This window comes from Phalangium opilio, unplaced genomic scaffold (assembly GCF_054372755.1).
Source record: "Phalangium opilio isolate 3A_F unplaced genomic scaffold, DU_Popi_V2 ptg000045l_1, whole genome shotgun sequence".
NCBI classification, from domain to species: domain Eukaryota; kingdom Metazoa; phylum Arthropoda; class Arachnida; order Opiliones; family Phalangiidae; genus Phalangium; species Phalangium opilio.
In genome coordinates this window covers 7,408,433-7,432,565 of record NW_028324168.1, presented here as the reverse complement: position 1 = coordinate 7,432,565, position 24,133 = coordinate 7,408,433, and the positions used below count along the sequence as shown (strand labels likewise).

Here is a 24,133-nt window from a genome sequence, read left to right as displayed (position 1 = left end):
CTACCAAACTTCTTTTCCTTTGAAATCATATCCATTTCAATTTTGGCGGGATTTTCAACTAATAGGACCCCAACCCCGTCTATAAATCTAACATTTGACCAGGCGTTTCTTTTGACTAGACTAAAGAAGGGGATTTGTTGTTCCTGAAGCGTTTCTACCACGGTAATCATGGTAGTTTCAATTTTCTCAATCAACATTTCACGAATTCTAATCGAATATTTTCAATCTTACAAAGGCTTAACCGAAAGTAGAGGAAATTAGGCCTAGTTTTACCTCTGTCTGTCAGTTACGGGCAATGACACGAAATAACGAACACATTCGTTTCTTAGCTCGCTCAAGCGAAACAAATCGTTTTCGGCATCACCCATGGCTCGTGCTGTAATTAAAGAAACATCAATTAAATGATATAAATGGGAAACAACAAAAATAAATTAACACGCAACTTCTTCCTTCAACACACACCGTAGTCTTCGATCAAAATATTTGAAAAAGCGCCATTTCCCAGTGCTGCCATCTACATATCAAATGAGAAGGTTTTCAAAATTATAAATTGAATTTGAAACTAGGTTTTTTTTATATTCTTTCTTTTAGAAAAACAAGTCCTAAACAAGTCATACCTGAACGAAAGCCGTGGGGTGGAAAAAGTTATTAACAAGGTCGTTTATATTTTGAATATACATGTATAGGGTGTGTGTATATGCGTAAAAAAGAAACCGGCTATATTTCATATGAATAAAATTCTAGTTTCCACTACAAAACTTTAAGTACTATTACTGTACATTAGCGATAATGGATTTTAGACCAGTTTGCTTATTTTTTAACCCTATTTAGTATAGTATTTAGTATCGTTGAATTGGGATGGAGAGAATTTACACTATCTTTTGATTTTCGCTTAATTACTCGAGCCCTGATTGTTGTAACCCTAATTATAAGGTATAATTGTAAAGGTAACAAATACACCTTTCACATATAAAGAGAGGGGGGGGGTCTCTGCGTCTCTTATAAAACTAGAGTTACAACACTTCAAAGTTCAGATGCAATAAAGTTTGGGGTGGTCAAAATTACACTAATTTTAATAATTTTTCGAGTTCCTGTAAATACTTTTGGTAATTTCGCAAAAAAGTAGCTAAACGCTTGCTTTAAACGATGACCCAACAAATAAGTATAGATCCCCAAACTCGTAAACTAGACGTGCCCGGCCACTAGGTGGAGTTTTTTCCAGTTCGCTTCATCATTTTCATAGAAGCTGAACACTAAGCTGAACAAGCTAGAGAACGTCACGTGTACATTTACGCACACACACAGTACACACTCCTAGGAGTGTAGTCTCGTAGACGTCGTCGGTCTAGGGTGGCTCTAGCGTCTGTTCTTCTATAACAGGGCAGCCAGTCAGTAAAACAGTATAGTGTCTCTCCTACAAAGTGTAGAACTCGCGGGAGATCGGTGCCACCACGACCAATTATAATGTAACTCAAAACAAAAAATAAAAGACCCCGCTAAAATCAACACGCCAAATATTCAAAAAAACGTAAGCAAATGCTTATATATATATTTATTATATATATATATATTCTTGAATTATAGATTAAATAATGACGTAAATATGTGTGTAGTGATGTTTCGATTTTTGTAGTCGCCAGTTTTTCGTTGTTTTTTTGTACGGTTGTTATAAAACTTTTACTGAAAGCAAGTAGGCCCCTACCCGTTTCTATACGGTATTATACAATATAATTTTATATACCCCCGCGGGGCCCATTTTATAATATAATAAAAAAACAGTTTTAAGTCACTGACATTGCGAAGAAACGATTCTATAGAAAAATGACTAAATATTTCGTCTACATTTTGCTATAGTCGCCGTGCAGTTTTTCCATAGATATTTCATTATATATATCTAGTACTAAAACCTCTCATACAAAGTCGAAATAATTTTATCTATACACTTCCAGCGGAGATAAACACATAACGCTTGCCTCTGTATTTTATTGTTAGATATTATTTCAGAAAATATGAGATTACATGCACAGAATTACGTATTACCTGTGTAGGTATATATTTCTAAGTGTATATCCATTTTCTTTTTTGAGGTTAATTATTTCACGCGTCTGAGAATTATGATTAATTTGTAACCTGAATATTTCCCAGAATTTAACGTATCATGGTCAGAAGTATATTAAAGATGAAGTATTTAATTTTTTCAAGCATGTGGTCAACATATTGTTTCATAGAATAAGCCTCTTCGGTGTAAAAATGGAGGTAGGGAACCCGCAGTATCATGACATACAAAGGGGTTGACAAATAGCCGCCGTCTCTGCGCACTCTCTGGACACAAAAATCCTATAGGGCGTGCGCCGAAAAGCGGGATTGAAGGCGAAGTTTTACCCCCGTGTCTTTCCCTCTTAGTTACATAGGAGACTTATACAGTAGTGTTATTTAACTTATGGCAATACGCGTAATAGACCAATGAAAATAAAAATAAAATAAGCAGACGACAGCTTTACAAATTCATAATTTCATTAGTGGAAACTTATTTATGGTATTTCAATTTTTGATAACTTCAGATTAATAAAATCCCCCAAATGAGAATAATAATTTGCCTAGGGTTAATAAATATAATTTATTATTAATGTAGGTATTAACAAATACGTTTGATTATTTAATAATTATTTGAAGCACGATTTAAGTCGGTTTCCATTTTCAGGATTACGCCACTTTATCAAAGTACGCCGATACCTAAATAGTTTAATAGTTTTTACTAAACCAAAAAATTATGAATTAACTTTCCTAATTTATGGGGGTCATTTAGGAAGCCTGTTTTTTCGTATAGAAAACAGAGAAGGCGACAATAAACTCTTTTATATTTTTCTACAAAGAAAAACAAAATGAAGTGATTCATTTGAGCGACTCTACTTAAAGATTAATGTTACAGATTAAATCCTTTTTGTTACAAGAACTTAAAAGCTATCGCGTCTGACATGGCTTTTAAAATTGAACTTCCACGATTTTGCTGAGTCGAGTTTTTGTCACTCAGTGAGACATTAATATTAATTTACGAATAACAGTGTTAATTACTTTAATTTAATTGAATAAGTGTTAATTATTTTAATTGAACTGAATAGCAGTAGCCTTATTTAATTTAATTGTTTCTGTAAAATAATACCAGCTAATTTTAGAGGCAATTAAAATAATTTTTAACTATTTACTAAACTATTACAAAACCTTATTTCCTCTTTATGCAAATTAATTTCCACGATATTACGTAATGACTTCGTCACGAACTAAATTTACATCTATACCTCATTAATTATTTCAATGTAAGGTTTTTTTCATTTAGGTAAAAATAAAGTGTATGAAAAAATGCAAGTCAGGTACTCTGAGGTTAAGTCATGAATTTGTTTAGTAGAACAATGAATATTGAACACGTTACCCAAAATATAAATAAGTTTTAGCGTTTAGTATTGGCCATTAAACACGTTTTACATTGAAGTAGTTAATTATAATTTTGTTTTATTTTAATTTTTAAAATATGCCTTTTTTTAAAGCGAGGCATTCATCAAGATCTTTATGTACAGTTCAATATTCAAGGGGTATTTCTCTTCACTCTTTTCCCTACCGATATATATAAATATATCATAAGTTTATAAGATATGTTCCCCATAAGTATAACACTTGTAATGTTAGAGACTTACAGCTCGAGCTAGTTCGAGAACGACGGAAGCGAGACAAACTTAGGAACATATCTTATGAACTTATGATATATAGGGGTGCTTCATATTTACGACCATTTGGGTCAATGATGCGCCGCTTAATTATGCAAATTACTGGGTGTTTACCTGCAACCAAATCCCATGAAAATAAATAACCGAAATTTCCCACCAAAAAAATAATAAATAAAATAAGATAAAAGCAACTCGAAGAAAACACAAAACTCGGACGTGCAGTAACGCATAAATTACGTCAAGATATGCATACTTCCGTTCTATTTCCTAGAAAAAACGGAACTAAAACTTGGGAAGAAATTTAAAACCGACAAACGTTCTTCTCTTTCTATTTAAAAAATAAATACAGATCTATAAGACCATCTGAAAAATGCCTTCCTCAAATTTATTAACCGTGGATTTGGACTCGGACAAAAAGGACAAGACCAGTATGAATGACTCCATTGATATCCATAGTGACGTCACCAAAATCATCGGAGACGAAGGGTAAATATACGTTACAGAGATATTTCCTTGATATCACATTACTGCGCAAATACATAGGGGTTTGTTTATTCCATTTTGAATTGTCAGTCACTACTTTTTTTTCCTAAGGCGATTAGTAAGTAATATCCCTACACCGTACTTTACAGTGTATTGATTTCAAGGTGAAATATAAACTTAAGATACTATATCTATTTTGAAGAAAATAATAAAGGGAGAATGAACTAGCTTGACAAGAATTTGGTTATATCAAGATTTCATAGATTATAAAAGTGTCACAGTTTAAAGTGTAACAGTTGGTCGATGGGGGTAGATAGTCTGACGTCATGCAGCCCCCACACTGAATGAAATATTTGCACGTGAAATACTGTTATTCCATCATATTGGGGGGATAGAACAGAAGAAAGAGATAGAAGGGTATGACGTTGCAAGGATTGAATAAATATGACTTAGAAAGAAGGGGCACATATTATTGCCACTATGTATAAGTGGCTTATTTCGCGTTAAAAATACAGCAGCATGGAAGATAAATTTCCCCGCCAGATACATTTATGCTCCCTTTAAGGCACTAATCACATGTTTGGTTATTCTGAGTGTTTAGAATGATGAAATGCTTAGGGTGGTGACCCGATGTTCTGTTTTAAATTGTTAAAACAGTACTTCGTAGTTAAAATTTTTATTCAAGAGTATTTTTTTCCCATCTTAACACTAACAGAAACGGCAGCAGCGTTGGTAGCTGGCAATCAGTTTATAGTCCAACAACGGAAACAATGTCCTACCAACCCGTCAAAGGCATCGGAAAATACAAGCAATCTTTAAAACAATTAATACCGATCAGAGTTCGAACCGGGTAAGTGACACGTTTTAATCTCTTATCTGAAGTAATTTGAATATACTTAGACACTCACAGGAAATTTAATATTTTTCCTTATCTCTAGATAGCTATATTTTAATTAATTATACAGGGTGTTTCTGATAAATCTGCATTCCACAAATTAAGGGGCATGTTCTTTGGGAAAACGATTTTTGAGTCGAAAATGTTCTATACTTCTATCTCCATTTTGACGTTCCGGCCACTGTTTTCAAAATCGAATTCCCAAAGAACATCCCCCTTAATTTATGCATGCAGACTTATCAGAAATTAACACCCTGTATAATCTAAGATTAGGTTATTAAACTTAATTACAAGGATATTTTTGCGATTATTTCTATTACTAGACCGGGTAGTTCAATGCCTGTGGACCAAGCCGGTTTTTTCGCCTTCATTTTGTTCTCATGGTTGACCCCTCTAGTATGGCGAGCGTACAAGAAGGGTCTCAACATGGCGGACATTTATTACTGTTCGCCATTCGAAAGTGCCAAAGTTAATGGAACTCGATTGTCCGCCATTTGGGATAAGATTATAAAAGAACGTAGTGGCAAGAATTCTTTATTTCGACACGCTCTGTACCATTTTATAAGCACTAGATATATAGTCGCCTGTTTCGCCTACATTCTATGTCTCGTCTTTGGATTCGTGGGACCAGTAAGTGACTTAATTATTATTTCAGGCAGAAATATCGTAACTGACAGGCATATAGATTAAAAGTTACGTCGGTTTGCTGATCGAATATCGATGGGTTTTATCATAAGGAGATCATCTCTCTAAGGGCCCAAGCGCATCTATTAGCAAAAACATCTAGTTCTGCTAGATGTGACGTAGATTTTGTATAGGGGCTCCTTCCGAATTTTTCGTGAAATTTGCGGCAGAGAAAAATAATTTTCAAAATCAGCCACGACCGATATCCTAAGCCGGTCGTGGTCTAGACGCGAGCTCTGAGATAACGCTCCCAAGCGGTTGGAAATCAAACTAAAACAGGCGGGTAGGCGAGAGAGGAAGGACTGAGGGGAAAAAATAAGTAAGAGAATTTCCAGAAGCCCCCAGCTCTCTCAGACACAAGAGGTAAATTCGCGCTTAGTAAAAATCACGAAGAGCTGTCGTGAGAAATCTTTGAAGGAGGGAAAAATGTTCAATGCCGGGTTTCTCTGCAGCGAGTGTGCTCGGCCTCTGTTTAGGCTATACAATTATTATACCACTTGAGATGAGACGGATGGCTGACCAAATCGGACATACATACATTTCAACCGTAACATAGAATCTTGGGCCCTTAGAGACATGATCTCCTTATGGTTTTATTGGAGAAGTCGAAAATTGCCGTCTTTATCTCGAAATCAATACAATCTCGATGTATGTTGTCTGGCCCGGCCAAATTAGAATTAGATATATGATAGAATCTAAAGTACATCAACCTGAAGTTCTCACTCAAACTCGTTTTTAACTATACTAGTGTCAATGGGATTGGATTGATTTTATTCTTCCCACAATTCTACGCGGAAAGTTGAAATTTTATTCCAAAATCAATATTAAACTAAAATGTTTTGCCGTATACTCCCTTTTCAAAGGCTTCCCCATCCAAACTTTCAATCAAAAATTTTAAATTAAATTCAATTTATAAGGCACCATATTACTTTTTAAACCATCGACCATATCGACGTACTCTCATTCGTAACACACAACGTAATTTAATAAAACCATGTCAGACACGGGGATCCGACATTGCTCTAGCTTCAAACCAAAATGGCCCAACACAAGAATCGAATAATAATACTGGACAAAAGCACTGAACTTATCGAACGTACTTCTCTTTATCCCACAGACCCTATTCTTAAGAATGTTATTAATATTCTCGGAATCGGAGCGAGAAGAAACCTTGGAAGGAGTTCTATGGACTGTTGGCCTATTTCTAAGCGAAGCCTTACGAGTTTTGACCTTCGTAACCCTATGGGCGATCAACTGTCGTACGGCCATCCGAGTACAAGCGGGTCTAACCTTCTTACTGTACAAAAAACTAGTTAAACTAAGAGCCCTTCCAGGAAAGACCGCTGGTGAGGTAATCCTCATGACCCTAAAATAAAATAAGCCTAATTCTTAAGAGGATTAATTTTGTAATTACATTTCAAAAGTTAATCAACTTGTTCTCTAACGACACGAACAAAGTCATGTTGATGGTATACACGGCACCCTTAATTATTGGTGGACCCTTGCTCATTGTGGCTACGTTAGTTTACACGTGGTATCTTATTGGGGTCTATTCTTTGGTCGGAGTAGCTGTATTTTGCTCGGCATACGCCTTCCAGGTAACTTAAAAGATCGCGTTGGACATAAGTCGATACTGATTTAAAATTTGCAGTTCTTAATTTCCAGGTTAACAACGAGTTACAGGAAAAAGGCCATATCTACCACAGACGAGCGTGTAAGAGGCTGGTGTCTTTTAATTGACTTTAAACGTGAAATTTTAACTTATTTATTAAAATCATGCAGATAAGTTTGATGGGGGAGATACTAACTTACATTAAACTAATCAAACTTTACGCCTGGGAGCGTCCATTCGCATCTAAAGTATCCGAAGTACGTCAACGCGAACGGGCCCTTCTAGAGAAGTGTCAATTTTTACAGGCCATCAGCGCTTCAACCGCTGTCTTGATACCCGTCCTCGCGACAGTACTAACTGTAATAACTTACACCTTACGTGGCAACAACTTACACCCATCCGAAGTAAGACGGCCCTAACAATGACTTATCATATTTGTTAAGCCTAATTCCCAAGTCTTGGTTTTTAAAATTTAGGCATTTACGATTCTAATGTTAAATACCATCGCGGCGCATGGTTTAAAAACTTTACCGTTATGTATTCGAGATCTTGTGAATGGTTTTGTTGCCCTGATGAGGGTCGAGGTAATTTCACGGTGAATTATATAAGTTCAAATATTTAATTAACACTTTCACGCTTCACGCACGAATCCCAGGTGTTTTTAAAATTAGACGAAAAGTACAGCTACGCCACGATACCTTCCCGTCCCGATATTGCCGTTTACGTTTCCAAGGCCACGATAAGTTGGCCCGTTAATGCCGGCGATGAACACGACGAAATTCTTACTGGTTAGTAGGTTAAATTACTATACAACATTAAATAGTAAATTTCTTCTCACCTCGTTTACTCTTTCAAAATCTAGCCAATAAGCTTCTAACTGTGGATACGGACCAAGAAGACAACGCCGCATTGGTCATACCACTATCTCCTCAACCAGCCTTGGTTAATATTAACTTAACTCTACCTGTCGTAAGTTGGAATTGGAAATTATGGTTAATAATTAAGATTTAAATAAGATTAACAACTTTAGGGACAAGTCTTTGGTGTTTGTGGTTCAGTGGCTAGTGGTAAATCATCCCTATTATCTGCCTTACTGGGTCAAATGCAGTTAGTCACTGGACAGGTGTCCCTGAAGAATTCGGTTGGTTATGTCTCTCAACAGTCCTGGATTTTGAACGCGACACTTAAGGATAACATACTATTCGGTCACCCTTTTAACTCCAAAAGGTATTTTAATACCGGTTTCCCGTGGTGACATACATATTTGAGTCAATCTAAGATCGCCAATGTCTTGACAGATATTACGAAGCCGTGTACTGCTGCAGCTTAACCGATGACATCGCGTCATTACCACACGGCGACCAAACAGAGGTAAGTTTAAATCTTGGAAACCAGTAATAGGACTTACAAAACTACTTCAGATAGGTGACAATGGTATAACCTTGAGCGGTGGTCAGAAACAACGTTTAAGTCTAGCCCGTGCTTTGTACGCCAATAAGGACTTATACCTTTTGGACGACCCCTTTTCGGCCGTCGACTACCAAGTAGGGAAGCACGTTTTTCAACACTGTATAAAAGGGGCGTTGCGCGGGAAAAGTATTCTATTAGTAACCAATCAAATTCAAGTAAGAATAACCCAGGGCCAAGATCAACGGGCAGTATTAACAATATTGTTGCTTCAGTACTTGCAAGAATGCGATAAAGTCCTCTTTATGAGTGACGGACAGATAGCCGAGGAAGGAACTCATGAAACTTTAATGAAGGACGATATAGAATACGCCCATTTCATCAACAATGTCAATGACGAGTTACTCAATACGTCCATGAGCAGTTCCAGAGATTTTACGGAACCCGGTACACCTGAAAGTACACGTGGTGAACTTTTCCGTGGAAGAAGTCGAAGCCCAAGTACTCCAAAGAGCATAACAAGTTTGGCCAATTCCATGTCCGATTCTGTGGACGATGGTTTAGCAGCCACTGGAATAATGAATGAAGAAACGGGTATCCAGGGCCAAATCTCTTGCGAGACGTACCAATCTTATATTGTAGCCGGCGGAGGTTACATCATCTGCTTCTTAGTTCTATTCTGGTACCTATTTCACGCTTGCGGCGTCGCCTTTTCTAATTGGTGGTTGAGCTTCTGGTTAGACCAAGGAAATGGGGAAAAGATATATAACGAAGACACTGGGTTGAGGATACAAACGAGTATCACTGATAACCCCGACTTGGATATGTATGAAAGTGTATATGGAGTGACCGCTTTAGCCACTGTTGTGATTAGCCTTATAATGGGTTTCCTATATGTTAAAGTAAGTTTTTAATCGAATTATAAATGGTTAGGGCGAATTAACTTGGTTGTATATTTATAGACGACATTCAGAGCGTCAAGTAGCTTTCACGACAAACTTCTGCAACGTGTCCTGTATTGTCCAATGAGGTTCTTCGAGACAGTTCCTATGGGGCGAATCATAAACATCTTCACCCGAGATTTGGATGAACGTAAGAAACCACAAGCGTTTCAACTTTGGGGGTGGATTAGTAAATCACCTTCCCTTCCACAGTTGATGTCCTCCTACCTGTCGTATTGGACGCTTTCCTGCAACACTCTATGGCCATAATATTCAGCCTTTTATTGGTCGCCTTTGTTTTCCATTGGTTTTACATCGCCATCATCATCATCCTCATCGTATACGTGTTCCTGTACCGGATGTTTCGGTTGGCCCTCAACGACTTAAAGCGGCTTGAAAACGTGTCCAGGGCGCCGGTTTACAGTCATATTTCGGCTTCGGCCAACGGTCTCAGTACCATCCAAGCCTTCCAACGTCAAGATGAGTTCGTTGATCGTTTCTCTCACTTGGTCGATCGACATTCGTCACCATTATACCTCTACTACTCCTCCTTGAGATGGCTCGGTGTCCGAATGGACTTTGCCTGTCTAGTCATAACCCTATTGGTTTGTTTATTGGCCGTGTTCCTTAAGAATGAAGCTGGTCCCGCTTATACCGGTCTGGCCATCGTCCTTGCCATGCAGGTAAGATCAATCCATGACTTGAAAATAAGCGTCCTAACCCTAATCTAACATTGTCCCGCGCAGTTTAGTGGGATACTGCAATACTTGGCCAGAATGGGTTGCGAAGTTGAAAGCCGTTTCACGTCCGTCGAAAGGATACACAATTACACGACTAATTTAGAAACGGAAGCCTCGTCGCTTGTGGAGCAAAATAAACCCGCCTCTGATTGGCCGACTAGAGGAAGGATTAGTTTCAGAGAAGTTCATATGAGGTACCGTCCGGGTTTACCATTAGCTTTAAAAGGAATCACGTTTGATATCAGTCCTCATGAGAAAATCGGTATCGTGGGTCAAACCGGAGCTGGTAGGTGACTTAGTAATTATACTTAAGTACATGGTTGTAATAAATTCATTCACAATTAAGGTAAGTCTTCAATCGGAGTTGTCCTATTTCGACTTGTGGAACTATCTTCGGGTACCATACACATTGATGGTGTCGATATAAGTAAAATCGGGTTGGAAGACTTACGCTCAAACTTGTCTATCATTCCTCAAGATCCCATTTTGTTCTGCGGAACTGTTAGGTAACTATTTATGGCTTTCTAACATCATTTATTAAGCCTAACTTGTTAAATCATTATTCCATAGACAAAACATGGACCCACTCAACACATTCGAAGATAATGAGTTATGGGACGCCCTTGAGAAAACCCAAATGAAAGAGAAGGTAAGACATGACAAGAAAATTGCTGGGCATCAAGAAATGTTTGCAGAAATGTTAAATACACACGCAGATAATAAGCATGAAGGGTGCCTTGGACGCGACCGTGGAAGACAGAGGTGAGAACTTCTCAGTTGGCGAAAGACAACTGCTCTGTTTAGCCAGGTCCTTGTTAAGGCATAGCAAGGTTGTGATACTTGATGAAGCAACGGCTTCAATGGATTCCGAGACGGACCAAACAATTCAACATACCATTCAAGACGTTTTTGCCGAAAGTACCATACTAATAATTGCCCATAGACTCAACACAGTATTGAACTGCGATCGAATTATGGTGCTAGATCATGGAAAGGTATTATTGTCAAAGTCAATTTCATCAATCTTAATCAAATTAATGAAATTTATTTTGTTCAGGTTGTGGAATTTGATACTCCATCAGTTTTGCTATCAAATCCTAAATCTCGCTTCTCGCAATTAAACCAAGTCACCCATTTATAACTAACTTTAAACTAAAATTGTTGAAAACTAAAAGAAACTATTATTTATATTATTAACTAGTTGAAAATATTATTAATGATTAAAATATATGTTGGGGATTAAAAAATAACCAACGTTAATGTGTTTATGCCAAAATTAAAGCGCGCTATTTTTACACCATGTATTAAAAACCCCATAATAGAATTTATTGCACGACGTATTTAGTTAGATTTAATTATTAATTAATTAATTAATTGTATTTCAACCACACACACTACAGTATACAAGACACACGTCTTAAATTTCCTATATAATTTAGCTCAATTCCATATTTTTAATTATTATTATTCATGTTTAAATTTTAAGAAGAAAAACACTTAATTTTATATGAAATTGGGTACAAAACAGTAACTAATAAAGATTAATCATTTTTATAAGCGTAATATTTAATTATTTCTACCAGTTTAAGTAACTATTACTACAAAGTCGCTCCACCATCGACCAACAAATTAACCCCGGTTATGAATGACGCGTCATCACTGGCTAAGAAGGCGATTGGTTTAGCAATCTCTATAGGTAATGCCATCCTACCAAGGGCCACACCCTGAATGGCGGCATTTTCCATCATGTCAACCGTTTCTTCAGTGGTACCGGGCATATTCTGTATTATGTTAGTTTTGGTTACATCGGGGTTGACAGAATTGACCCTAATTTGAAAGGGTGCCAGTTCCTTAGCGGAAAAACGGGTCAGTTGGTCGACACCAGCCTTTGAGACGCAGTACGGTAGACTGAACAGTTCCGGTTTCGTAGACAGACGACTTGAAACGTTGACGATACTCCCTTTTGTCAATTTCAAATACGGCACGCTAAGTTGACTCAAAGCAAAAGCTACTTTCAAGTTAACGTCAATAATGTGGTCAAATTGGCGCATATCAGTGGTTTCCAGAGTCTGGTTTAATCTAGCAATGCCAGCGCAGTTGACCAGAATGTCCAGTTTCCCAAAATGGTTGACGGTTTCGTTTATGACGTCTTCACGGACACTCTGTTTTGTTAGGTCTCCGGTTTGGATTAAAACCCGCTTGTCACTCAGGCCCTTTTGAAGACACTGTTGTCTTGTTTCTTCCAGCTTTTCGGGGTTAATATCAACTAGAGATACGTTACAGCCTAGACTCGCGAAATATATAGCAGTCGCTTGACCAATGCCCGAAGCGGCTCCGGTAACTATCGCGACTTTATTTTGCAAATTCGGCATTTTCAAAAATAATGGTTTTGGAAAATTTAAGAAAAAGACGACTTTTGTCTATCTGCAACTTCAAACTTGACTATACAGGTTGCTTTGTATTTTTTCTTTAGACCAGTTATAACCTTCAACTTATTGATAAGCAGTTGTTTAAACACAAGTACTGATAGCTGAATGTACAGGTACTTAAAATGAAAAACTCGTTTCCAAAAAGCTCGACTTAATGAATTGTCTCGAAACTTACATAATTAAGAGATAAAACTGAGACCTTGATTTAGAGCTAGATTTTATTAGCTAAAAATTCAAGAGTACAAAAACTCAAGGATACAATTGTATACTTAATTAGCCACCTTGTGTCTTACTAGCGAAATAGGACTATAAACACCTCCCGCCATCGACTAACAGATTAACCCCAGTTATGAAAGAGGCATCATCACTGGCTAAGAAAGCAATTGGTTTAGCTATCTCTTCGGGAAAGGCCATCCTACCTAAGGCAACAGCCTTGATCGAAACATTTTCAAGGGCTTGAACAGTTTCTTCAGTACATCCTGTTCCTGATCGTAAGATATTAGTCTTGACTATATCAGGGTTGACAGAGTTAACCCTAATTTGAAACGGTGCCAGTTCCTTAGCCGAACAACGGGTTAGTTGGTCGACACCAGCCTTTGAGACGCAGTACGGTAGACTGAACAGTTCCGGTTTCATAGCCAGACGACTCGAAACGTTGACGATGCTACCTTTTGTCAATTTCAAATGTGGTACGCTAAGTTGACTCAAAGCAAAAGCGACTTTCAAGTTGACGTCCATAATATGGTCAAATGTGGGCATATCAGAGTTTTCCAAGCTCTGGTTCAATCTCGTAATACCAGCGCAGTTGACCAAAATGTCCAGTTTTCCAAAATGGTTGATGGTTTCGTTGATGACATCTTCTCGGACATTCTGTTTGATTAGATCCCCAGTTTGGGTTAAGACCTGCTTGTCACTCAAGCCCTCTTCAAGACATTTTTGGCGCGTTTCTTCAAGTTTTTCGGGGTTAAGATCAACTAGGGATACGCTACAGCCTAGACTCGCGAAATGGATGGCAGTGGCTTGACCAATGCCCGAAGCGGCTCCCGTAATTAACGCGACTTTATTTTTCAAATTCGGCATTTTCAAAAATAATGGTCTTGGACAATTTAAGAAAAAGTCGACGGTTGTCTATCTGCAACTTCAAACTTGACTATAATGGTTGGGATGTATTCTTTCCTCAGACCAGTTAAAACCTTCAGCTTATTGATAAGCAGTTGTTGAAGCACTGATAACTGAATGTACAGTTACTTTAAGTGAAAAACTCGTTTCCAAATAGCTCGACTAAATGAATTGTCTCGTAACTTATATAATTAAATGAAAGATAAAACTGAGACTTTGATTTAGAGCTAGATTTTATTGGCTACAAATTCCAGAGTACAAATCAGGACATAAAAAACTCAAGGATACAATTGTATACTTAATTAGCCACCTTGCGTCTTACTAGCGAAATATGACTATAAAGACATTCCGCCATCGACTAACAAATTAACCCCAGTTATGAAAGAGGCATCGTCACTGGCTAAGAAAGCAATTGGTTTAGCTATCTCTTCGGGCAAGGCCATCCTACCTAAGGCAACAGCCTTGATCGAAACATTTTCAAGGGCTTGAACAGTTTCTTCAGTACTTCCTGGTCCAGATCGTAAGAGATTAGTCTTCGTTATATCAGGGTTGACAGAGTTAACCCTAATTTGAAACGGTGCCAGTTCCTTAGCCGAAAAACGGGTCAGTTGGTCGACACCAGCCTTTGAGATGCAATATGGGAGACTGAACAATTCCGCTTTCGTAGACACACGACTTGAAACGTTGACGATACTCCCTTTTGTCAATTTCAAATGTGGTACGCTAAGTTGACTCAATGAAAAAACTACTTTCAAGTTGACATCCATAATGTGGTCAAATTGAGGCATATCGGTGGTCTCCAAAGTCTGGTTCAATCTGACAATACCAGCGCAGTTGACCAGAATGTCCAATTTTCCAAAATGGTTGATGGTTTCGTTGATGACATCTTCACGTACACTCTGTTTGATTAGATCCCCAGTTTGGGTAAAAACCTGCTTGTCAGTTAATCCCTCTTTCAGACATTTTTGGCGCGTTTCTTCTAGTTTTTCGGGGTTAAGATCAACTAGGGATACGTTACAACCTAGACTCGCGAAATGGATGGCAGTCGCTTGACCAATGCCCGAAGCGGCTCCCGTAATTAACGCGACTTTATTTTGCAAATTCGGCATTTTCAAAAATATTTCTCCCTCTACTATATAAACAACAAGTTCAATCTCAACTTAAAAGAAGAAATTTGTAATTCAAGCTCTAGGTGATTATCGCATATTAATGACTACGACTAAAGTTCAAAGTATATCGATAACAGATGTGTAGTGGCTTTTCAAAACTATACTTGTTGCCGAGTGCTTACAATTTACCAAAGGGAGGATGAAACGAAAAAAAAGTAGAGCTTTTGTTTTTTTAAAAAAAAGACAGCCTTTATTGTTATAATTTCAATTACATTACAATTTTCAGTCCAACATTACTTAATCAAAACTAATCCAAGGCCATTCCTCCATCAACTAGCATATTAATCCCAGTAACGAAGGACGCATCGGACGATGCCAAAAACGCAATAGGTTTAGCAATTTCCATTGGATCGGCTCTGTTTTTATTAATCTGACTGAATAGCTTGTCCAGTTGTTCTTTCGTCATGCCCATGCTCTGTCTGATATTCGTCTTGACCGAACCGGGATTGACCGAATTGACCCTTATCCCAAAAGGAGACAACTGTTTAGCGGCGAATCGTGTCAGCTGGTCCACGGCAGCCTTAGAGGCGCTGTAGGCCAAACTGTGCAGAAATATCTTCTTGGAACCCACACTGGACACGTTGACAACTGAACCTTTGGTCTTCTTCAAATGAGGCAAACATAAGTGAATCAATCTCATTCCGGCCTTGAAGTTAATATCCATGATTTGGTTAAAAACTTCCATGTCGAGGTTCTCTAAAGTCTGTTCCTTCCCTTGAACACCGGCGTTGTTAATCAAGATGTCCAGTTGTCCAAAATGTTCCACGGTCTTGCGCACCAACTCTTCTTGGGCGGTTTCATGGCTGACGTCGCAGATTTGAATTTGAACTTCATCTTCGGTTAAGCCTTGTTCCAGACATAGTTTTAAGGTTTCTTCCAAGTTCGGGCTCAAATCGGCCAGAGATAATTTGGCGCCCAATGAAGCAAAATGGACAGCAGTTGCTTGTCCGATCCCAGAAGCGGCACCGGTTATAAGCGTGACTTTGTTTTTTAAATCCGGCATTTTAATGTAAGTGGTTTGGTGAAACTTAACTATATATCGCACTCCTTACTTTCAACAAGTCAGACAATCTTATCAGACGATTAAGGCCCGATCTCTCTACTTCTTTTCAATTGTCATCTTTTGATAATACACAATGAAAGTAATTCAGAGTACAGAAGAAGTCCAGCGATAGCGACACTCTTTCGATGTTTATCCCAAAGTAATTCGTTTGAAATATGATTATATGCAATATAGATCAAGTACACCTAAAAGTAATCTACCTTTACATCTACAAATACAGTATTATATGCAATATAGATCAAGTACACCTAAAAGTAATCTACCTTTACATCTACAAATACAGTATTATATGCAATATAGATCAAGTACACCTAAAAGTAATCTACCTTTACATCTACAAATACAGTATTATATGCAATATAGATCAAGTACACCTAAAAGTAATCTACCTTTACATCTACAAATACAGTATATGAATACAGGTGGAATGGATTTTCTGAAATAGAAACGAAGGTCAAATAACAAGTACCTGCTTTTTTGAAGCCGTCATAAACAAACATCAACGTAAACTATAATTCAACTTTATTTCAAAAAAGACTCAGTGTCATTTTCTTACAAAAAATAGGCCTATATTGCATATTAATTTAGAAATCCAAACATCTTCCACCATCTACGGGCAAATGAATCCCGTTTATAAATGACGCGTTACCAGAAGCTAAAAACGCTATGGGTTTAGCAATTTGCACGGGATCGGCCAACCAAGGTGCGACGAGCGACATCCATTCCTCTTTCGATATGGACATTGTTTTAGTCACGTTAGTCCGCACCGGTCCAGGATTAACTGAATTAACCCTTATTCCAAATGGAGCCAACTGTTGCGCGGCGTATCGTGTCAGTTGGTCAACGGCACTCTTGGACACCTTGTAAGTCAGACTGTAAGGATACTTGTACATTGAAGCCATACTGGAAACATTAACTACGGAACCCTTTGTCTTCTTCAAATATGGCACGCAGATTTGAATCAGACGCAACCCCGATTTGAAGTTAATGTTCATGACGGCATCGAAACATTCCATTGTAATATTGTCTAAATTCTGCTCTACACCAACTACCCCGGCGCAGTTAATTAATACGTCCGCTTGCCCAAAATGTTCCACTGTCTTCCTGACTAACTCTTCTTGCCCAACCGGGCAGTGGCGCCGCTAGAAACTTTTGCGGGGTAAGCGGTATTTTGTGTATGGGCCCCCTACCCAGCCGTGATCCATGCGTGGTGAAAACGGGGGTAAATCTAAGGTGCACCGCGGTGCCTGAGCGCTCCTTTCTCGCGCACAGTTGACGTAGAGGATGACAGAGATAGGGCGAGGAGGTCAATCCCCCCTGCGCAAAGGATGTGCGTCCTAAAACTAAACGTACCGAAAATTGTTTTTACTACCCCCTATTTTCCCATTTTTCGGCGGATTTTATAAAGCGCGTTTCTATCTCCCTCTTTCTCTCCTCTTCGTATTTACTATTTCGAAATAAGAAGTAACAGTAGAGAGTTTAAGTTGCAATACGTGTAAGGTTCTACAGTGCATTGGACAAATGCACCGTAGAAGCCTAAAATTAGTGCAGCATAAACTCTCTAATAATAATCCTCGAGTCAGCGCCGTCCCGTTGACGATCCTTATCAGTACACAAAAAAGTAACACAATAGAGCTGGTCGAAGTGAAAAGTGCTCGGTTTAGCTACCTCTTTCGCTTCCAATAAATTCCTACCAGAAGGAAGTTTCGATCAAGTGAAAGTATTTTCGCCTTTCACTTCTAGGCCCGGTAGGACTAAAGGTCCCCATCCCCAAAGCGCATTCTTTACTAACCTAACCCGATCCCATTATGATAGCGATAAAAGCCGGCCAAACCTGTAATAGCCACCGCGGTATTCCACCTGCGACTCCAGGACTAAATTTTGAATATTTTCAGTAAAATCGTATTTTTGTAAATGAGGCCCTTCCTCCAAAATTAGGCCCCCTTCAAAATTTGAAGTAAGCAGTCGCTTACCGCGATTACCTCTGGCGGCGCCACTGCAACCGGGTCAGTGACGTCCATGGCTTGAATTAGAACATGATCTTTAACAGTTATCCCAGTTTCGTAGCATTGTTTCACTGTTTCTTCGAAGTTAGGATTCACGTCCACCAAGGATAGTTTTGCTCCAAGTGAAGCGAAATGGATGGCCGTGGCTTGTCCGATACCCGAAGCAGCGCCGGTTATTAAAGCAACTTTGTTTTTTAGCGACATTGCGGTAAACTAAAAATATCGGCGGTTATAGACCGTTTTAAGGTTTAAAACTAATGTAGTAGAATAGGATAGATGTAGAAAACACCGTATATTAAATAAGCAGCTGCTGGTGTTTTCAAAATAAACACGTTTATAAAGGTTTCTAAAAATAAAAGGCACTAAAAAATTCTAAAACATTCTTTTATTTTTACTACAATTTCAGTAGAACAACATCCGAAATTATTTCCAAAACACAAAACACTTCCAAAAAATATCGAAAACAAACTACGCTACTATAATTAAATTATGTTAATGTCGAAGACTCAACCCTCCATCTACAACTAAATTAATTCCAGTTATAAAATCCGCTTCATCGCAAGCCAAGAACGCGATAGATTTGGCGATATCTTGAGGTTGCGCAATTCTTCCCAATAACGTTTTCTTGGCTGATTCCTCCATTATTAAATCGACATTATTACAATCCTGGAGCAAATTAGTATTAACCACACTAGGGTTAACCGAATTAACCCTAATTCCGAATTGCGACAACTCCATAGCCGCGATTTTCGTCAAAGTGTCGATTGAAGACTTTGAAACGCAATATGGTAAGCAATTGGGCTTGGGATACTGACTCAATCGGCTGGAAACATTGACCACTCGTCCTTTGGTCACTTTCAAATGCGGTACGCATAATTGAATCATGCGCAGAACTGATTTAAAATTGATGTCAAAAGTACGGTCGATATCGTGCATTGTAGTGTTCATAATGGTATGGTTGAGAATCATGATGCCCGCGCAGTTGATCAGTATGTCCAGTTGACCAAAATTTCGCATCGTATCATGGACAACTCTTTCTTGATCCTCCTGTTTCGTTAGGTCACACGCTTGAAGAAAAATATCGACGTTTTCGTGGTCTTGAATACAACAAAATTGTTTCGTTTCTTCAAGTTTAGTCAAATCCAAGTCAGTTAAAGATAATGAACAACCCAAGGAGGCGAAATGGACAGCGGTTGACCGTCCAATTCCCGAAGCTGCGCCTGTTATTAGAGCGACGCGATTTTTTAAGCTGTACATCCTGAGGATAGATAACACCGAATAACAGCAAAGTCACAGGTGTTTATATAGAAGTTACAGGCGGGTTTTTGGGTTTTTGTTCGTCCACACTTACATTGTTGGATATATTCAAAAGGAGGGTTTTTACATCTCCGAGCATATAAACAGTCGCAATACGTGTAAAATAAGATTAAATTATGCTATATTAAAACGAGTGCCATAATTACAATACAATGCATCAGTAGGGGTAGATTTTAATCTCTATAAAGAGACGGTGAAAGCAGAAAATATCCAAACAAAGAACGCGTTAATACCATGTTCCAAGCGCCGACAGACAGGTGTAAGCACGTGCTTTGCATCCGACTTCGTGTAATTAACTTCTATGGTTCAATTAAAATTTTCCCTAACTAAACAACGAAAATAAATTCCGAATCACGTCGAAAAGAAGTTTGAATCTTCTTTAATGAAACTATTCGAAACGCCCAGGGTGAATTGACGCAACAAAAATAATTCGAAATAAGTCAAAAGTAAAAGGTGATAAAGAGAATTTTGAAAAATAAATTTTAAGGGTAAATAAAACATTTAATTGTCCCGACTGTGAGCGGATGCGGAAAAAGAATTAAGAGAGTCGAAACTTAGAAAAACAAATCGCAAAGTTTCGGTTGGTACATATAAAGTCTACTAATTCGACGCCCCTGTTTTCCCAAAGGCATTTTATTTCTTTTTCCCACTCTCTACTCTTCCCAATTGAACAAGTTTTCTCCTCTCTTCCCCTATACCAACTACTTCCGATTTACTTCGGGCAATTTAACCCTCCCTCACGCATGGATTAAAACGCATTTAGTCCCTATTTCCCCTTTAAAGGGAAGTTGAACAGTCAAGAGTCGTTACTTAGTTGGATAAATTGTATTATCTTTTTATTTGAAGCCTAAATTAAGTACTAATAAAATTATGTTCCTAAGACTAAATTTCCCTTGAACTACAAATTATTTACTAAACCCAATCACAAATCATTTCAGAACTTAATTTGCTAATTTCGAAACAGATTATAGATGTACTTCGGTAAACTTCAGCTTACAAAAATGTACTTGTGCTGGAAAGCTAACCATGATTTAGGAAATGTTAACCCTAAGAATCGAGTTCAAACCATTAAGCCTAATCAAAGAGCTTCTATCCTTAAGCCTAATTAATCACCAAAATAATGGAGTTACAATCTACCACAGCCAAAAAAATGGCATAATTTTCCAAAGAGCGTCACCTTCTCTTTAATAACGTGAGAATTCATTACGTTACAGTAACTTGGCGAGAATTTAACGGGAGGGGGGAAAACAAAAAAAAATTGCCTTTTACAAAATCAACAAAGCCTAAGGGCCTGGAAATCATTTATAAAAGAAGTGGAAACGTAAAGCAAAACCCTTTTTAAAGAGAACTTTCACTCCCCGGCCTATTTCTCCTGGAAAATTCTTTAAATTATAACGAAGTAGTAAATAAAGATTTTCTTGCAAAGTCTACTAGATTACCGTTTTCCCGTCTTTAAAGGTAAAGGGGGGAAGGGAAAGAACTTACATTCTTACCTCCTCCAGGTGCTGAAGTAAAGTATAGGGAAAGATGCGATGGGTTGGGTTGGAGGAATGCTCTTTTATTCCTGACCCCCAGGGAGCAAATTGGTATAGGCATATATAGGGATTGAGAGAAGCTGGAAGAGGATGAAGGTACTGAGAGAGAGAGAGTAAACTCGGAGAGTAAAGAAGGGCTCTCGATTGGACGGCCAGTGATTGCATTAAGGTGGCTTGCCTTTTGCCCCGGTATGAAGTAAAAGAACTAGGGACACACCAATAAAATAAAGAAGGACCACCCAGCAATTTATAACCCCAGTTAGTGATGGGACGAGTTCGCAGATAACATCATTCATTTCTAGATGAATTATGTTACCACGTTCGTATAACCATGGGTTTTATTAAGAAATTGAGTTAATAATGCCAGTGTTTTATTTTTAAATTATGAATTTTTAGAGAAATATATATTTCCCTAACATTTTCAGGTTTCCTCAGGTTTCTATGAACACTGGACTCAAAATCTTCACGAAATCAAAAATGATTCTAAATAATTTTATCAAAACCATAATGCAGCTTTAAAATTAGACAAATTTTGACCTAAATCTTAAAAAAAATATGAACTTCCTGAAAAACTTCATTAAAGCTTAAGAAAGACATAAAACTTCTCAAAATCCTTTAATAATATGACATAACAGCTAAAGAAAACCTAAAACGAGATCGTGCATGCCATCTCAAAAGTCAAAACAACATAACATTAAAAAAAATGCCCTACTTATCTCTAGAAGGTCAAACGTGCAGTTTACTACAATTCTTAAATTAAACTGCTAAAGGCCTAGATTCACGTCCTTATTATTATCTCACTTATTAATCCCGTAATGATACATCAATAAAAACATCTGTTTTCACAGCATGATAAATGCGAACACTCCATAACGCTAAATCCAATAACTAAACAATGTTTATTGGTAGCCATACAATTTATATATCAGTTTGTTCTGGGCTTATAGACATCAGGCATTACGCCCCAAAACTATATCACGTCGGGTGGGATCAAAAGGTATATGTACATCACCCCTCTCCCCATCACCCAGTTACACTCTTTATCAAAGTACACATAAGATCGGGCCCATCCTCTGAAGGAAACTATACAGGGGCACTCCCTTGGTTTCCCCAATAACGTTTTCAGGAAACGTATATACTGCACCTCGCCTCGCGTAGTCGATCCATGCCCTCCCCCTAATTGTTTTATCCGTAATTGGTATTTGTTTGTCAACAAATAAAATTGCGCTGGAGATATTTGTCCGACAATTTACCGGGAGAGCGAGTTACGGGTCAATAAAGGGGAACAGAACTGATTCTATCCCCCTACTAGACTCTTTACCCTCAGGTACTAGGGTAGAACGTCACGTGTTTCGCGTCAGAAAAAAAGAATTTCAATCGATGTTTTCTGAATTTGCTGCAAATATGCATGGGGTTTCAAGGAATTTGAGAGATACCTTACAAAGAGAAAATAATAAAATCGTTTGGCAACATTAAGTTGAAAAGCAGACATGGCAATGTACTTAAACGATATATATCATAGTGTTTGAGCGGTTTGGAAGCGATCAAAAGTATCATAGAAATCGACTTTTCAATAAGGGAATTTTTTTAGGGAAAGTTTTGAATACATTTCTTGTAAAAACTTAGCGTAAGAGAAATCAACCCTTTGTGCTTCTATAAGTTAGCACTTCGTAATTGCAACTGAACTTATTACCCTAAAGTTCAAAGTTCTCTAGTACAAATTATAATCTTCAATCGTTACAAAATCAAAATGAACATCACTACTGCGAAAACTTCAATGTGAACTTAACATTAGTTGGTACCAGACAAATTTTCGCTCCAACCCTAAAACCACTTATTTTTCCAATGAAATCTTTACGACTTACGACGTTTCATCGTTAAAACATCCGATACAGGAGACAATTACCTTTAAACCTAACCCAAGCTACAAATACCGTGCGGAGAGACTAGTCTAGTAGGCAGCTAGTATAACGGGCCAAAACCTTTACCTTATAAGGAATACACTATACTATACAAAGAGCGCGCGCGAATTTAAGCATAGGACCAACTTTTCACCCGCGGGTATTTGCGCGAGAGCTTTTCAACAGGGAGAACTTTGACTCGGGGCCGAAATCTATAAAGTAAAGAACAGGAACAGAGAAGGGAGCCCAAAAGCGCGGGCGCGGGAAAAGGCGACGGGGCGCGAGAGAGAAGTCTGCGAAACTCAACGGAGGCTCAAGAGCAGCGGAGAAGACACGCAGTCGGAAAAGCTAAGGCATTGGGAGAGAGAGAGAGAGAGAGAGAGAGAGAGAGAGAGAGAGAGAGAGAGAGAGAGAGAGAGAGAGAGAGAGAGAGAAAGGCGCACCAGAATTTCCCGCCCAAACTGAAGCCTTAGATAACCTTTGGCAGTCCGGGGGAGAAAGCTTTGCCCTCATCAAGCTGATTCAATTACGAACCGTGTATTTGTAATTTAAATGGTGTGTATCTTAATAATAACTTAATGAATTTGCCTGGGCTTCGCTTCCCAGTAACGGATTGAGCAGTTTAAGGTTTGCTAGGGGGCTCCTTCTTCTTCTTCTACCTCCCTCTTCACCAATTTTTTATTTCAGGGGAGTATACCTACATACGTATACAGTTTGCCATTTCTTACTCCCAAAAAATGGTACTAGAAGGTCGTAGTATTAAAGTATTTAACCGGACAAGTCCTTGAATTTCGTTGTTAAACATATATATTTGGTACTGAGGGAAAAGAAGTTAAATAATATTACCTAATGATTTTTAAGATTCAAAATTTGTGCCAGATGCAAAACATCAGTGAAATTTAAAAAAACTATCAACTTCAAACTAATAGACTTCTAATATTGCCAATTTCATTCCATTGCAAACACCTTTGGTATCTGAAGCTTAGATTTAAACCGCGTTTCACCATCTTACTTGACAGTAGTATGTTTAGATACATATTAAGGTAAACCTTTGGTAAAGTATAAAAAGGGTTGGCATTTCCGGCTTCCGGAGAAGAACTCAGGAACTCAGGA

At 38.1% G+C, this 24,133-nt stretch overlaps 2 protein-coding genes across 3 annotated transcripts in view; one reads left to right on the top strand and one right to left on the bottom strand.

Moving 5' to 3' along the window:
• mei-W68 (meiotic W68) overlaps positions 1 to 24,133 on the bottom strand; it is a 70,664-nt gene that overhangs the window by 2,277 nt on the left and 44,254 nt on the right. The window contains exons 4-6 of the mRNA XM_089838254.1: positions 463 to 514; positions 274 to 376; positions 5 to 207 (exon numbers count right to left, since the gene is read on the bottom strand). Coding sequence (XP_089694380.1) covers positions 5 to 207; positions 274 to 376; positions 463 to 514 — 358 coding nt within the window. The remainder of the gene's footprint in view (positions 1 to 4; positions 208 to 273; positions 377 to 462; positions 515 to 24,133) is intronic.
• Positions 1,318 to 12,044, top strand: LOC149677219 (ATP-binding cassette sub-family C member 5-like). 2 transcript variants are annotated; one of them, XM_089838250.1, is made up of 22 exons: positions 1,318 to 1,528; positions 4,069 to 4,205; positions 4,918 to 5,052; positions 5,421 to 5,727; positions 6,899 to 7,132; positions 7,206 to 7,379; positions 7,433 to 7,495; positions 7,564 to 7,797; positions 7,870 to 7,977; positions 8,049 to 8,181; positions 8,256 to 8,362; positions 8,424 to 8,620; positions 8,692 to 8,764; positions 8,815 to 9,018; positions 9,076 to 9,702; positions 9,763 to 9,892; positions 9,955 to 10,424; positions 10,488 to 10,767; positions 10,828 to 10,987; positions 11,052 to 11,130; positions 11,198 to 11,476; positions 11,539 to 12,044. In XM_089838250.1, exons 2-22 carry the CDS (start codon positions 4,090 to 4,092, stop codon positions 11,620 to 11,622), a joined length of 4,194 nt encoding a protein of 1,397 aa, XP_089694376.1. In that variant the 5' UTR covers positions 1,318 to 1,528; positions 4,069 to 4,089; the 3' UTR covers positions 11,623 to 12,044. The 2 variants fall into 2 exon arrangements, with proteins under 2 accessions (XP_089694376.1, XP_089694377.1); XM_089838251.1 differs by lacking the exons at positions 1,318 to 1,528; positions 4,069 to 4,205; positions 4,918 to 5,052; positions 5,421 to 5,727 and having other exon boundaries at positions 6,986 to 7,127.